The sequence below is a fragment of the Thermobia domestica genome, chromosome 4, assembly GCF_964235325.1.
Source record: "Thermobia domestica chromosome 4, izTheDome1.hap1.1, whole genome shotgun sequence".
Taxonomy (NCBI): domain Eukaryota; kingdom Metazoa; phylum Arthropoda; class Insecta; order Zygentoma; family Lepismatidae; genus Thermobia; species Thermobia domestica.
Genome location: NC_137457.1, coordinates 300,343,596 through 300,358,326, shown reverse-complemented (window position 1 = coordinate 300,358,326; position 14,731 = coordinate 300,343,596). Strand labels below are relative to the sequence as shown.

The 14,731-nt window shown below is 34.1% G+C and overlaps 1 protein-coding gene across 2 annotated transcripts in view; it reads right to left on the bottom strand.

Moving 5' to 3' along the window:
* Positions 1-549: 549 nt before the first annotated feature.
* Positions 550-14,731, bottom strand: part of LOC145684244 (uncharacterized) — a 39,700-nt gene continuing 25,518 nt past the window's right edge. The window contains exons 2-3 of one of the 2 annotated variants that reach the window (XM_081756356.1): positions 8,831-9,381; positions 550-1,024 (exon numbers count right to left, since the gene is read on the bottom strand). In XM_081756356.1, the coding sequence (XP_081612482.1) occupies positions 991-1,024; positions 8,831-9,306 (510 nt within the window). In that variant the 5' untranslated portion in view covers positions 9,307-9,381 and the 3' untranslated portion in view covers positions 550-990. Of the gene's footprint in view, positions 1,025-1,176; positions 5,100-8,830; positions 9,382-14,731 lie in introns of those variants that run through there. The other variant, XM_081756355.1, reaches the window with a different exon arrangement.

The following is a 14,731-nucleotide window of genomic DNA, read 5'->3' as shown; positions in this document are numbered from 1 at the left end:
TGACTCGAAATGAGAACAAAATACCCCAACTGGACTTCAAGAGAGACTTTGCAACATACTATCTAAAATCATACAGAAAATTTTCTGAAGCTGGAGGAGGACAAGCAATCAAACCGAAATCTACGCCTGCTTTCCAATGTCTACGTTTTGATGGGAAAGGCCATGGGGTAGTAAAAAACAAAGATAACAAGTGAAGATGTGCAGTGTTCGCACAAGTTGTGTAAAGTTTGGCGCTGGACTTTGAATATCTTGCATAGAGCCGTATCACAAAAAACAGAAGTGTTCTAGATGGTTCCTGTAGTTCCTTTTGCGATAATTGTTTGCTATTTATATTATTTTGCTATTTTGTCAAGTGCAAGTTTACACTTGAAATAGAGAAAGATTAAATTTTGTTTCCTATTAAAAATCTTTATGTAATATATATGTAGTAATAAGCACAAAATTCTGAGCAGGTAAATGTCTAATTAAAGGATGTCGCGCTACAACTAAATGGACTCACCATATTTAGATATAGTCCTTTCCGTTTATTTGAACGGTACAAACTTTTAGCTTGGTGGTAATGAAAGGTATATAAATAGTACAAAATTCTGAATTCGTAAAAATTCGAATTTGAAGTTGTAACACTACAACAAATAAGCCTGCAAATTTTGAATATGTTCTCCCTTCCTTTATTTGAATTATACATTTTTCTTTGTGATACAAAAAAGTTATAGGATTATGAGATAGTTGGAATTGGAAGCTGTCGTACCACATGAAAATGATCAGCGCAGTGCAGAAAATTACTTCAAACGTACACAACAAGTATTAGTTAAAATAATAGGGAACTCGAAGTGTTGCTTCAGTTAAACACTGGTATACTTACGACAATGTGAATGCTATTATGTTAAGTAAGCAGTATTTTTAGTGAGGATAAAATGTGTGACATCTAACCACATTATATGACAACTGAGCATCATAACATAAAATAGATACAATTGTCGTGAAGCATTTTCATTTATGGTTCCCAACGTCGAATTTCAGCAAACTGAAAAAGGAAAATTACTGTCGTTTATATTTTTTAAAGTGAGTTATCGCATACAAGACATTTGGAAATGCCACTCTCTATCAAAACTGTCAGTAAGAAAGTAACATATATCGTAGATAATATCAACTCTGAAAGTAAATGCATCCTTTCGAATCATACACGCTATAATTATGGAAACAGTACAAAAATATACAGTGCAGAAGGAGATCAGTCATGAATTACGCACGGAAAAAATTTAAAGAATAATGCCATTCTGAAAATTGAAATACATCGGAGCAAAATAAACTAATCTTCTTATTGAACTCATCATCCTTACTGCCGTAGTGACTCAATGGTAGATTGCTCACCTCTGGTGCGTTAAGTACCATAGTTCGATCTCGATTTCGCTGAGATTTGTTGTCCAAAGCACTGTTTTTGTGGGTTTTGTGTAATTCTCCAATTTTTCTTCACTTTCTTCATTCCATTTCGTTCATTATTTTCACCACCTTCCTTACTCTTGCAAATACACATAACATGTTAAACTAAAAGAAATACTTTTTCTACATCATGTTTGTTATATAATTTGCTAAAACAAATCGTAATAAAATAAAAGAGTTGACTGGAGAATAAGTGTGTATAAAAATGATTTCAAAAGCAAAATAAAAATACTAGGATGATACAAGAAAACAAAATAAATATATTACCTTCTAGATACAACAACTAGTAATAAATTTTAAATGGAAATATGAAACCAATACAATACCTTCTAAATAGAAACCCAATCTTCAAAGTTGTGAGAAAAATTTATCAGACCAAGAAAGTAACAAAAGTATTGATAGCCCTTACTAGTTTAGTGTCCACCGCGCCCGTAGTAGAGGTTTGAAAAATTTGAACGCATAGCCGGAGTTGGTGTCGTCGTGTTCACGACTCATCTAGTCTCAGTGCCGAAAGAGACACTACATACTCCAACTACTCAGAAATATTGATGATAGCATTACTATATGTAATGAACTAAACCAACATTAGAAAAGAGCTAAATAATAAAACGATTCAGAGAAATTAATAGAGGCCATTACAGTATGTCCTTGACTTCCACAACCTGTGAAGAGTGCTGTGGTTGTACAAATAATTAATAAACAAATGAATGTTAAAGATTTTAGCAGCTAATGAAGCGCTTTCACATGTAGTGATTTCTTGATTCCCCTAGCAGTTGAACAAAATTACAAAACAGCACGTAAATGGATTATCAATGAATGTAATATCAACAACTGCAATACAACAGCGTGAAGATATACTGAACCCATTTATAACATGGCTATTTAAGAGAGTGTTGTGCGTTCGTCATATTGTTCGCTTAAAAATAAGATTTAAGGGAAACACTACTATGTAAATATTATACCAAGTTCATTGCACTTGGATTAAAAAAAAAAAGAAAAAAGAAATTGAAAATTTACCAAATGAGAGTCGTGTTTTCTTTTCAGCATTACTGTCACTAATTGAAATTTTCAAGATGCAGATCGGAATTAAAGGGGTTCAGTTTATCAGATGCATATGAACCGAGTGTTGCTAGATAACCACCTATTAAGGCTAAAATATAGTGGACTATATTTTTCTTTTACTACTTTAGTTACATGTAAACCAAAGTATCCAGTAAGTTACTAATATTTTCCTTTTACTGATATAACACATTTTTACCTTGAATTTGTAAGCATAAACATAACCTTAATTAGCACCAGCACTTTAATCTTTTTCTCTTGCAACGAAACCACGTTGCTAGTATGTCTTGTCGACATGGTAAAAGATGTTAGGTAGAATACGTATAGATATCAGCAGATAAACGCATAGAGGTAACATCATTGTCTATTACACATCACTGCGTTTACTTGCAGAACTCCCAATAGTAAAATATGCTATGTATATGAATAAAAGTACCTTCAAACTAGATCTTCAATCACATCTCAAGGCCATAACGTCGCAGTTGTTTCTTGAAATTGAGAAAGTTGAGCATTAGACATTCTAATCTGATTACAGGAAATATAAACGTGTACTTCACAAACAATACTCGTGAATTATTAATTTTCTACCCCTACTCATTAAAGTAAACTATGTCTTAACCAAATAAGATTATTTATGTGCGGGGTTTCCTCCTCGCAACTGCAACAAATTATTTTACTTGTGTAAATTACTCAAGAGATACCACAGTAAATTCGGTACATTAGGGTTTTGAGATAAGACTTTTTTTAAATTAACATGAATTATAAAGTAAAATAGCAAGGAAACGCGTACAGATATGAACAAACTACTACTTACCTATATCATAAGAACTTTCAATTGTGACCTGTAACTAAATTCCTTTCCATATCTATGATTATAAGTAGATTCCCTAATATCTGATAGAATATGCTTTTCCAAATAGGACTTCCTTAAGCACTAACATGAATTATAGGACTTCCGTAAGTTCTAATATGATTATAGAACTTTCTTTAGTATTAACGTGAATTATAAAAAAAAATGCAAGGAAAAATATGCATATATATGAATAAACTACTAATTCCGTATATCATAAAAAACTGCAATTGTGATCTGTAGTTAAATTACTTTCGACATTTCTGATTATAGGTAGGTCATCCAATACAGAATAGAATATGCTTTTCCATTAGAACTTCCTCAAGTATCCATATCCACACAGATGGCAGTAAAATAGTTTCTTGCTTGAATGTGTTAATGTGAATCGAATTCGTGAATTCGATTGATCTAGAAACGCTTTTCCACACATCATGATTTTTCCTTAGCCGTATGTGCCAGTAAATGGCGCTGTAAATTTCCTTTCCCTTTTACCTGTTTACCACACACTTCGCAACATAAGCGTTTACCCTCTGTGTGAACTAACATGTGTGCCTTTAAAATACTTTTGTTAGCAAACCGTTTTCCACACTTGTCGCAAATATATAATTTCTCAGGTAAGTGAGTTAAGACGTGTGAAGCCAAGTTTGATTTAAGTGCGAAGCATCGACCACACTGCCAACAAGAGTAAGGTTTCTCTCCAGTATGAGATCTCAAGTGCCTTTCCAAATCACACGGCGTAGGGAATACTTTGTCGCACAATTTGCAAAAATGACGTCTTTTATGCTGAAGTGATAAGTCATCATCATAACGATATTTTTTACTGAAACCGTAAGTGCATTTATCGGACTGAAATTTCTTAGATTTATGGCTTAGTGTGTGTCGTATGAAACGATATTTGAGACCGAACCCCTTTCCACATTCGTGGCACCAGAAATTTGTTTCACCTGAATGTGTAAACATATGAGTGTTAAAATGAGATTTTTGGCTGAATCCTCTAGCACATACCTGACAAAAATATGATTTTACACCCATGTGCCTTAACAAATGCACTCTCAGTCCACACTTTTGATTGAATCCTTTACCACATTCCTCACAAAAGTGGCGTTTGTCTTTTCTGTGTGTCAACCTATGGGTTCTCATATTTTGTTTTGCATTAAACCCTCTTCCGCATTCTGGACAACAATAAGGTTTCTCATCTATATGAATTAACATATGTTCTTTCAAGTACTGTTTTGTAGTAAATGTTTTGGAGCATACTTCGCAATTGAAAGGCCTTTCACCTGTATGTGCTAACATGTGAGCTTTGAGAGTAGGCAGTTTGCTGAATCTTTTGCCACATTCTTCACAATAGTGATAATGTGTACTAGAGTGGAGTAAGACATGTTTATTCAAATTACATTTTAGACGAAACCCTTTACCACATACTGCACAGCAATGAGGTTTTTCATCTGTGTGGCATAACATATGCGATTTCAAAGCATTCTTCGTTGAAAAGATTTTGGAACATATCTGACAAGAATGTTCAGTATGTACATATGTCAAAGAGGATTCTCCATTCATAATTTTACATTTCTGACAATACTGAGATTTTCCTCCTGTATATTTTAGCATGCTGATTTTGAAATGTGATTTTTGCCTCAACTCCTTACTACATCCCTTGCAAAACCAACTCTCGCTATCTACTTCATTAAATAATCTTCTTTGTATAATATGCGTGTTTGGTTTTGATACAAGGTTATATTTTTGCAGTCTGTAATTACAAATAAAAATTAATGGAACAATAATCGAAAATACACAAATACTAGTTCATTAACATTTTGGAAGCAATAATATACAAAACTATAATAACACTAACAGAGCTGGTATTGCATTTCAGAGCTAATATACTTACGAAGATGCGTGTCCCGATGTATTTTTTAGACGAAACGCCAAAATCTAACAGACAGAAAGATTACATTTGTGTTACAGTTTACGAGCTTACGACATATACAATGGAAAATCTTACATAGCCTAGAAAATATGAAGAGGACGTTTTTTTAGAAACATTCATCATATATCTATCTCAATTTATATAAAAAATTTTCAATATCTTACCGATCTTACACTTAAAAGTTTCAATGTATCTACATTGGAAACTTCAATATTCACATGGATAATACTTTGCCTCACGTCAACCTTACGTGCTATAGTTTAGACATGTGCTGTAAATTATTGTTAGTATTTTTTTTAAATCAATGTACATTTTGTCTTTAAATCTTTTTTTATTTTATGTCGGACGTAAAACTTAGTTCTGTCACTCTTTTATTATCTCTAGTTTTTTAGATTTCTTTATAACACTTCTCATTCTTAATTCTTTAAACATTATTAACACCTCTGGAGTATATTTCATGCCGTTTATATCATATGCAAATGACCTGCTCTTTGTCTCTTAATATCACTGGATTGCTCCGTATTTCCTTTTGTAAACTGAAAAAATGAAATCTTTGAGTTTTACGTCCCACGATTTTGCCGGCTAGGCTAAAGGAGACGGCGATAATGAGTAATGAATGAAATGGTGGAATGAAGAATGTGGGAGGAAACGGGAGAACCCTGAGAAAACCCATGCACACGGTGGTTGTCAACCACAAAGTTCACTTGGCGGGGGCTGGGATCGAACCTGGGACCCCAAGCACCAGACGTGAGCGGTCTACCACTGAGCCACCGCGGCCCCTCGTTTCTAAACTGCAACATATATTTCATAATCAGTTTTATTCATTAGCTCTTTCTATTTTCTCTATATTCGTTAGCTCTTTATTTTACCTATTTTCTGTTTCTGTTATCTCTTCTAATTTAAGTTCTAGGTTCTTTGAGTAAATTGTTTTTTTTTTTTAGAATAGTTTTCTCAAAAGTACTCCGAATTCCAATTTTTTTTTACCTTGTAACTCTTCTCGCATTTCTTAGTTATCTTCCTTTGTTCAATACCTCCTTATTCCATTTTCTTTCAAGTTGATGACGTTTCATATTTCTTCGCTACGTATGTTTCTTTCATCGCCACTTATTAATAATACCGTTTTCCGTATTTCTAATGAACTTTCCTTTACTACATTCACAGGGCTCGTAGTGGTCTGGTCTCTTGTAAATAGCTGAAAATTGACAAAAAGCAGACGAAAAAGTGACCAAAAATAACCAAAACCTCATCATGTCTCTTTTTCCTTTGTCAATTTCTCCAGCATCCCTGTCTTTGTTGATTTGTTTCATGTTTTCATCTTTACTTCTTTTCGTGCTTCCTCCTTTCATCAGTTTTTTAAGTATGCTTTGTAAATACGGAAAGCGGACTTAGCAGGTGTAAAAAGCTTCTGAGTAAGTGGAACCAGTTCTGCCCTATTTCTGAATTTTATCATTTTATCATCCCAGACATTATGTTTAACTTAGTATTCGGAGTTCTCAAAGCCATGAAATATTCAAATTCATCACCTACTCTTCAGAACAACATACAAGAAGCATAACACAAGATGAACATGACGAAACACAGAAACACACGCACACGACGTTGAGCGGAGCGTTAACTATTACGAGAAAAAACTAAAATACTATTATGATAGAAGAAAGAATAGACACAGAAGGGTTCTCAACCCCACCTTGAGATCTTGACCATGCACCAACCATCCACTGTGCTTTGGAAAGAATGAAACCAGAAGTGAGAATAAGGCTGTTTCACTTGTAGCAGCAAGTAGTGAAGCTTTCAGAAGAGTAATGAGAACAAGTTTCTGCCTTTTTTTCCGTTTCCTTTTATATTTTTCTTATAGAGCTGCTAATGCAAACAAAAATCACACGAGAAAGTTACTTTACCTCCCAAAAAAGTCATTTTTAACGACACTCGCTATGAGCCCTGCATTCATCTACATGACTTTCGTCTCTCTCGTCACCACATATTATTTGTAGCGTTTTCCAAATTCTTGGTAAACATGATTTTAGTATGTTCATCTACTGACCTTTCTATGGCTGCATAAATGTGCCAAATGTTCTTTCGTATACTACTTTGTTGTAACTTTCTTCACTTATAATACAGAAATATTGCACACTTTCCTTCCATTTAAATTTCTATACTTATTTATTTATTTGTCTTCATAACTGTAAGAATCTATAATAAATTCTACCTTCTGTTAAGTTTTTCATTTCTGCATTAATTTTGGTGACTATTGAATTACCACCAACTAGATAATTACGTGATTTCTCCAAATTAGTTGACAGAATGCTGTATAGCGATTTAATTTTTAGCAAATGTAATATATCACCTATGAAATGTGACTCTGGTTTTAGAAAGTGTAGAAGTACTCGAAGAGTTATATTTTCGTACTACAAAACGCGTTGAACTAGGAAGCAGGGTATTCGATTTTAGAATTTTACTTGACCAAGCTATAATTTACTTACTAGGTAACCGTAATTATATATGTATAAGAAGTACATATTACAACTAGGCAAAATTAGACACAAAAAACAAAAATGTAGGTATGAAACATAGAAATTTGTGTATTGATACTCTAAAAACAAGCAGTTCAAAGTATATGTAAATAAATATGCACGAAAATTTTTAGCCCTTGTTTTCAGTTATTTGCTTTGTATAAAATGAGATATTTCAGTTTACGTCCAAGGATTATACCCTTAGGATTAAGAAAGGCTATGATTAAGCCAAGTGATTGATGATGCAAGAATATTGGCGTGAGAATGTGGGATGAAATGGAGGTACCCTGAGAAAACTGAGTGACACAATGTTCTTCACAGCAAACTTACTTCGTTGGGTACTGAATCAGGGACAATACGCTCCACAGGTAAACGCTTTACCGCTCACCGAAGTGTGTCTTCTGTTTGTTTCTTACATAAACATTTTATCACTGCTTTAACTGCCTTATCTACATACAACATCCTTATTTACCGCTCCATCCTACAAACCCACTATAAGATTTAAAATATTTTTAAAACGTATTCCGGAAAGAATTTTAAGCCTTTTGTATCCAGAAGTGTATAGCATATATTGTAAATATTATCTTGGTTAACTGCTCGCGTGTTGAACTGTTTCTAGTAAACAGTGACATAACCGCCTATCAAGGAATAGAAACCAAGGAAAAGTCATAAAAATCTTCGCTAACAACTTTAAAATAGAATGAATTTTCGTTGAAAATTAAAGATAGAACTTTTCATTCGTCCATGCATCCAAACTTATTTCAAAATATATGGTAAAACGTAGAAGTCAATTGTTCTTTCGTACCTCTCGCAAATGACCTCCCTATTTACGACGTACCACAGTTAACGAAAGATATGCAATGTGCATCAAAAACTAAGTACTCAACTCTGTTTTCGTTTTCGTTCCGCTTTATTGTTCGTGGTTCTTTTAGCCTAATTGAAAGTAAAGAGAAAATATTGATAACTATTGAAATACTACTAAAAATAAATTTTCAAAAATAATTAACGAAACTCAGATAAGGAGAAGAAATTGAAACATACCTATCTTCCTCGTCACCTAATGGTTGACAATCGTTATCCTCAGTGTTCTTCTCGAGCTTGTCTTCATTAATGCCAATCATATGGCTATTTGTGTCTTTAAATTTATTATCATTTAATTTCGTTCCCAAAACTTCCTTACTACTTTGTAGAGAGCTAGCATTTACAGGTAAATCAGACATTGATAAACGATTGATCAAACATATTGCTTTTGAATTTAGTTTCGCATCTGCGGTTACGATATTCTTATTACCTTTTACATCTATTTTGCATCCAGACACCAAAGGTTCTCTTAAGATGGACGGTTTAACGTCCATATATTGTTCCGATTCATATTGTACTGATAGATTAAGAGGATCCTTGTATTCCAATTCATTTTTATCCTTGTTACATAATTTATATTCGGGATCTTCAACATATTTCTTTTCTATTTTCGTTTCTACTTTCATCGGACGAATGCTGAAACAATCGAAAGCCATTTGCGTAACTCAAGGATTGCTGTCTGTGGAGACTTCAGATTTTTTTCGTTCAGCATAACAGAGGTGTAGAAAATCCTGAAAACATTATATATAAGTATATTATAATTCATCGTTACACAAATATATTGTACGAAACAAAACAACAACATCGAAAAGCTAGACATTAACTTAAATAACCTTCGATATCTTAAAGTTTTTCATTAATGGAATCAAGATAACTAAGGTAAGGATCGATTAAAAGTAAACTACTTGTATCATTCTAATACTATCCATGCCAATTTACAATTATTATTCTGTCACCTTTCGAAAATTCATTTAAGTAGTCTATAACAACTTGAACTACATTCCTTAAATATTTTTCATCGTAGTCAACTTTCGTTTACATTAAACTCCATACACACATAACTATATACGTATCACTAAACAACGAGAAATAATTAAAACAATAATTATTTATTACAGCTGGTAGCACAAGTAAATACATACTTTTCATGGCACCTCTGTAACGTAGTCCCCAAGTGACGTCTCTTTACATTTAAGCCAAAAAATATATAAAAATAACAATTATAAACATTTCTTAACGTTCACATCTTAAGTACGATCCAACACATATTTAGTTATTTAAACGTGGACCCTGTAACCCTCATTTATATCTATGAGAGACGTAATACTTGATGTTACTATGAGAAACATAATACTCATACTACTTGATGTTACAGTCTGTTCACGTATTCTGACGTATTTTTGTTGCGTTAGATAGCAGAATTCTCGATGAAACGATCAGCTCCATATCTTGCATCACATTTTGAAGCTGAAAAATTTCCGCTATTACGGAAGGTCCTACTAATGTTAATAAGACGTTCACGTAAGAAGCAAAAAGCTAATAATCCGAATAATCAGCAATGTAATTCCCGTCAATACAATTAAAATTACGTTGACGACTAACCTCCCACACAAGACACTCCTCGAACACCAAAGGAATCTCAAAAATTATGGAATAACTCGAAATGGTACTCAGTTGTTTTCGTTGTAAAAGCCAAATTACATAGCCCGTTATTGTAGAATCAATTTACGATGAATACCAGAGTAGTCACAAGGGACAGTGCTACTTGCTCTCCTTTCTTTAAGGTCCCTTTCTTTAACGAGGATGAGTTCCTGATATACGGGTTTCGTTTCAATAGACAGTCCAAAAAATATAATTAAATGGTGATAGTCAGATTAGTTGCCTTGCTGTTAATTTGGTTCTACTATGAAAGGGAGAAGACATATCATTCGCGCCTTAGAAAATATAGTATGACTACATCGTTCCCAAACTTTGATGCGCTTATGGCCATGTTGGGACACTACTGGAGACAAGTTTTTGTTACCTTCTCAGCGTACGAAAGATTCGTTGAAAGTTTTAATCCCACAAGCGGTAGTGAATACTTTAATGTAGCAAATCTCCAGTGGTGCATATTACGAATACTAACAGTAAAGCTGCTAGTTGGAACTTGTGTACGGAAAGCTGAAGAATTTGATCTTGAAAGGTTCCCGGACCACAACAGGTCCCGGATCTACTCTACATTCGAGGGGTACACCCCAACATCAGAGAAATTGGAAGAGTCAACAAAGGTGTGTGATTCTACACGAATTGCTGTCAACCCTTACCTTACTACAGAAAATAAGGAAAGGTTCTACGAGTTCATTCGGACGTTGTCAAATGAGTTCTCGTGGTTCAACATGGATATTGGAATTATCAGGGAATATGAGCATGAAATCAAGTTGTCACATGATAATCCAGTGAACAATGTAAGTTACCTGACCTCAGACAATCTCAGGATGTTGACAAAAAAAAACTAGAACTACTTTCAAGAAAATTATAACTTCGTGGACGTTCCCATAGAATCATCCCATCCCAACCCTTACTTAAAAAGAGCTTGGAATTCTCCACTGACGTTAGAAACATCACAGAGTATTAGTTTAAATGTGTTTAATATTTTAGCAGTTATTTTTGTTACCTGCGGGAAATAGGCTGATTATTCTGAATATAAATTACTAGTTTTAATTGTGAAACTTAGAATTTCGTGAAATACTAGCCAACACTAAACCGGCGTAAATAAGCAACTTAGGCAACCAACATTACGTAAACATAGATAATTGCCATGAAAACCCTCGTTTTATTGTAAAGGAAATTTGAATCAATTATTTGAAAAAAAAAATCTTGTAAACTAGCATTTGCGCTGCGAAACTTCAAAATAAACGTCTTCCGGCTGAGTTTTTTATGAATTGTATTGATTTTAAATGCAAATAATTTTTCGAATAGAAATAGCATCCAAATCTACACTAAATGGAAACACGTCTTGTTATATTCTTGAGAGACTTCGTTCCTGTGCTGGTGAAATAACAAGACGTTAATTTCATTAAATCGGGAACTCCGAACTTCCATCATTACTACCTCAAGGAATGTATACTGCAATATTTTGTGTAGATAGAGTCAATAACGGTCCTTCACCGATTTATTCATAAAAGTACAATATAAACTTTGTGTTTTGCAAAGACAATATATCAGAATCTCGCTTAAGACCAAGGGTGAAGGAAGTAGCGTTTCATTCGGGAACCCCTTCGCTCATGGCAGGCACCGGAGTGTCTTGTAGCGGCTTCAGGTAAAAGTCATAGGAAGCCTCCTCGGCTCATGGCAGCCTCGTGAGGTATAGTTTGCGTTGAGGAATCCCCTTTGCTTCAGAGTAGCCTCCAGGGACATTAGAATAGGTAGAGACCCTTAGTCCAGTGCCACCTCCATAGCTGTTGTGGGTAGGTGATCTGTGGTCAACTGATACCTCCTTCCTCTATCGTTCCTCTTTTACAGCCCTCTTCAGGTGGCTCGTCCTCTTTCGGTATCCTTCGTGTATACCGTCTGCTTGTTTCTAAACGTTAGCACGTGTCGTCCATAAAAATGTGCTCATGTTGTGATGTGGAGATCTTTACACCCACCTACACAGGAAAAAAATCTACAAGATTACTTTTAAAAAATGCATTTGTAATGAACTGAAGGGAAGTTTCACAAAAACACTTACAGATTTGGAAACACATTATACTGTAAGCACTGTTAAAGACACTGTAAAACAGTATAGAATCACTAAAATCAATTGCTTTGAAATATATACAATAAAAGTGATAATAGAATTATATGTCTCTTCCGGCTCAGCAGAATCAAGTTGTTATTATCACATCCTGAAAGCGGGGAGAAAGTGTGTAAATGTATTAGTAAACGCACATTAGTTCACTAATTGTGGGCATTGGTCGAGTTTTTTGTTCACTAAAATCGGTATCAATGTTAATGTCACACTCGGTATTTTCTGTCTGAACTGTATGATTATTAATTTGAACTGCAAGCGCCGGTAAGTTAAGTCTTTCCAATGGTAATCAGATGTCTACATGATTTCTTAAGCTTTTGTCTCTATAAAGGGACTTATTAAGGATGATGAACAAATAGATTATTATTATCATTATAAAAATTAAGAAAATAAGAATAAATGGAATCAGAATACTGAAAATTTTCTTTAAATAAGAAATAGAAAACATGAATTTTTGATCTCTGTATAAGGTTGTCAGAAGCCTGTTTTCATGAACACACTGTATAAGAAAAAGAAAAATGACGTAATAGGTAATCATGTCATTCTCATTGAAGAAGCGAAGTTAGAAACGAGAAAGTACTGTATTTCGACCTTGCATGAATAAATGACATTTGGAACGGAAAAAAGTGTTGAGTTCTCAGATTGCTGACTGAACCGAAATACTGATACAGCAAACTTAAATAACAGAATGAGACGAATTCTATAGGTGAAATAAAGAAATGCTTCATCAGAGGAGTGCATCTCTTCAGTTTTTCTTTCTGCTTCTGCGTTATATTCTGCTGGTGGTAAATCCTCGTAATTTTGCTGTACTCCTATTTGTGTCCATGTAGAGGTCCGTGCTGGCAAAATGATGATGTTGAATCAGCGTAGAATGATTTCAGATGATCTATCGAAATATTCTGTATCTGATTTGGAAGGTAACTCAACTTGGTACAAATTTGGATTAACTTGTTAATTTACTTTCGCCGGCGCTTCATATTCATTTGTGAAATTTTCGGGGATACCACGTTTTCTTAAGGAACGTACACTAGAACGAAGTCTCCTGGCTTCTGGAATACTGGATTATGGGGTTTATCATAAAATTTCTTGTTCCAGTTTGGTTTGCACCTTTTTCCTAATTGCCGTCAATTTGTTTTTGTTAATTTGTATGTTTTGTTTAGAAGAGAACGTGCATTCCATTGGAATTCTAAGCTCATATCCAAATAGTAAGAGAGCTAAATGAGAAATTGTTCAGACCTTAAATATGTGTTAATAACGAAAATAACATGTGGTAGTCATTTCTCCCAATTAGTGTGATGCTCTTGTACGAAAAATTGAGACAACTCTGTATAATTTTATTTATTTCTTCTACCAATCCAATTGAAGCGTGATTTTATGCTGGGGAGTATATGTAGGTGAAGTCGTACTACTGTGTAAGATGCTGTAAATAAGCAGCTCTGTATACGGGATGTTGGTTCAAGTATAATGTCGTAAATGCTCCAATTTTTAAAACGATTTCAAGTTTCAAAAATGTTTCTATGCTTTCGACTGTTATTCAGTCCGCTGTGCTTGTGACTACGTAACGCGTGGCTAATTCCATTGCTACTAATATATACTTATTTCGTCATTCTTCACTTGGGAATGGTCCAATTTCATCGTAAGCCCACGCTGCCGCAGTGTCTCCTACTAGATGATGCAACAGCTCAGTCTATTTCTTCTACGGTAGTCTTTTCAATTTCTCACATTCTGGGCACGTACCTATCTTGTGAGCAAGATAATTCTTAAGATCCGGCATATAGAATTTCCTTACAGCGGATTTATAAGATTTTATGAATCTGAAGTGCGGACCGTTAGGTTCCTTGTGAAAGGTTGTAAACCACAATTCGGCTAAAGATATCGGTATACATAAAATATGCAATAGTCCTTAATCTTCTCCATTTTGATTTCTGTAAAGGATGCTGTCTTTTAGACCAAAAATCTTGCCGATCGAACTGTAAAAATTGTGTTCGGTTGTTTTTATTCTAAGGCACAGATATTATTTTTATAATTATCATCTTTACGTTGTTCCTTTGCTATTAGGTAGAAGATCGTTACTTTCCGTTTGCAAATATTAAACGTGAAGGCTATTGGATGTAAATGCATGACAATCTTCGCATTTTTCTTCACTGTTGTCTTTATTCTCCTCTTTATTTAAGATGTACTTTGTTTGACAAGTCTATTACTGATGTCGGTTGGGTATTTAAAACCCTGGTAAATATTATATGTTAAAGTCATGGTCGGCTAAGAATAATTTATACATGGTATATTTCCAACCTTATTTGATTGTATATTTA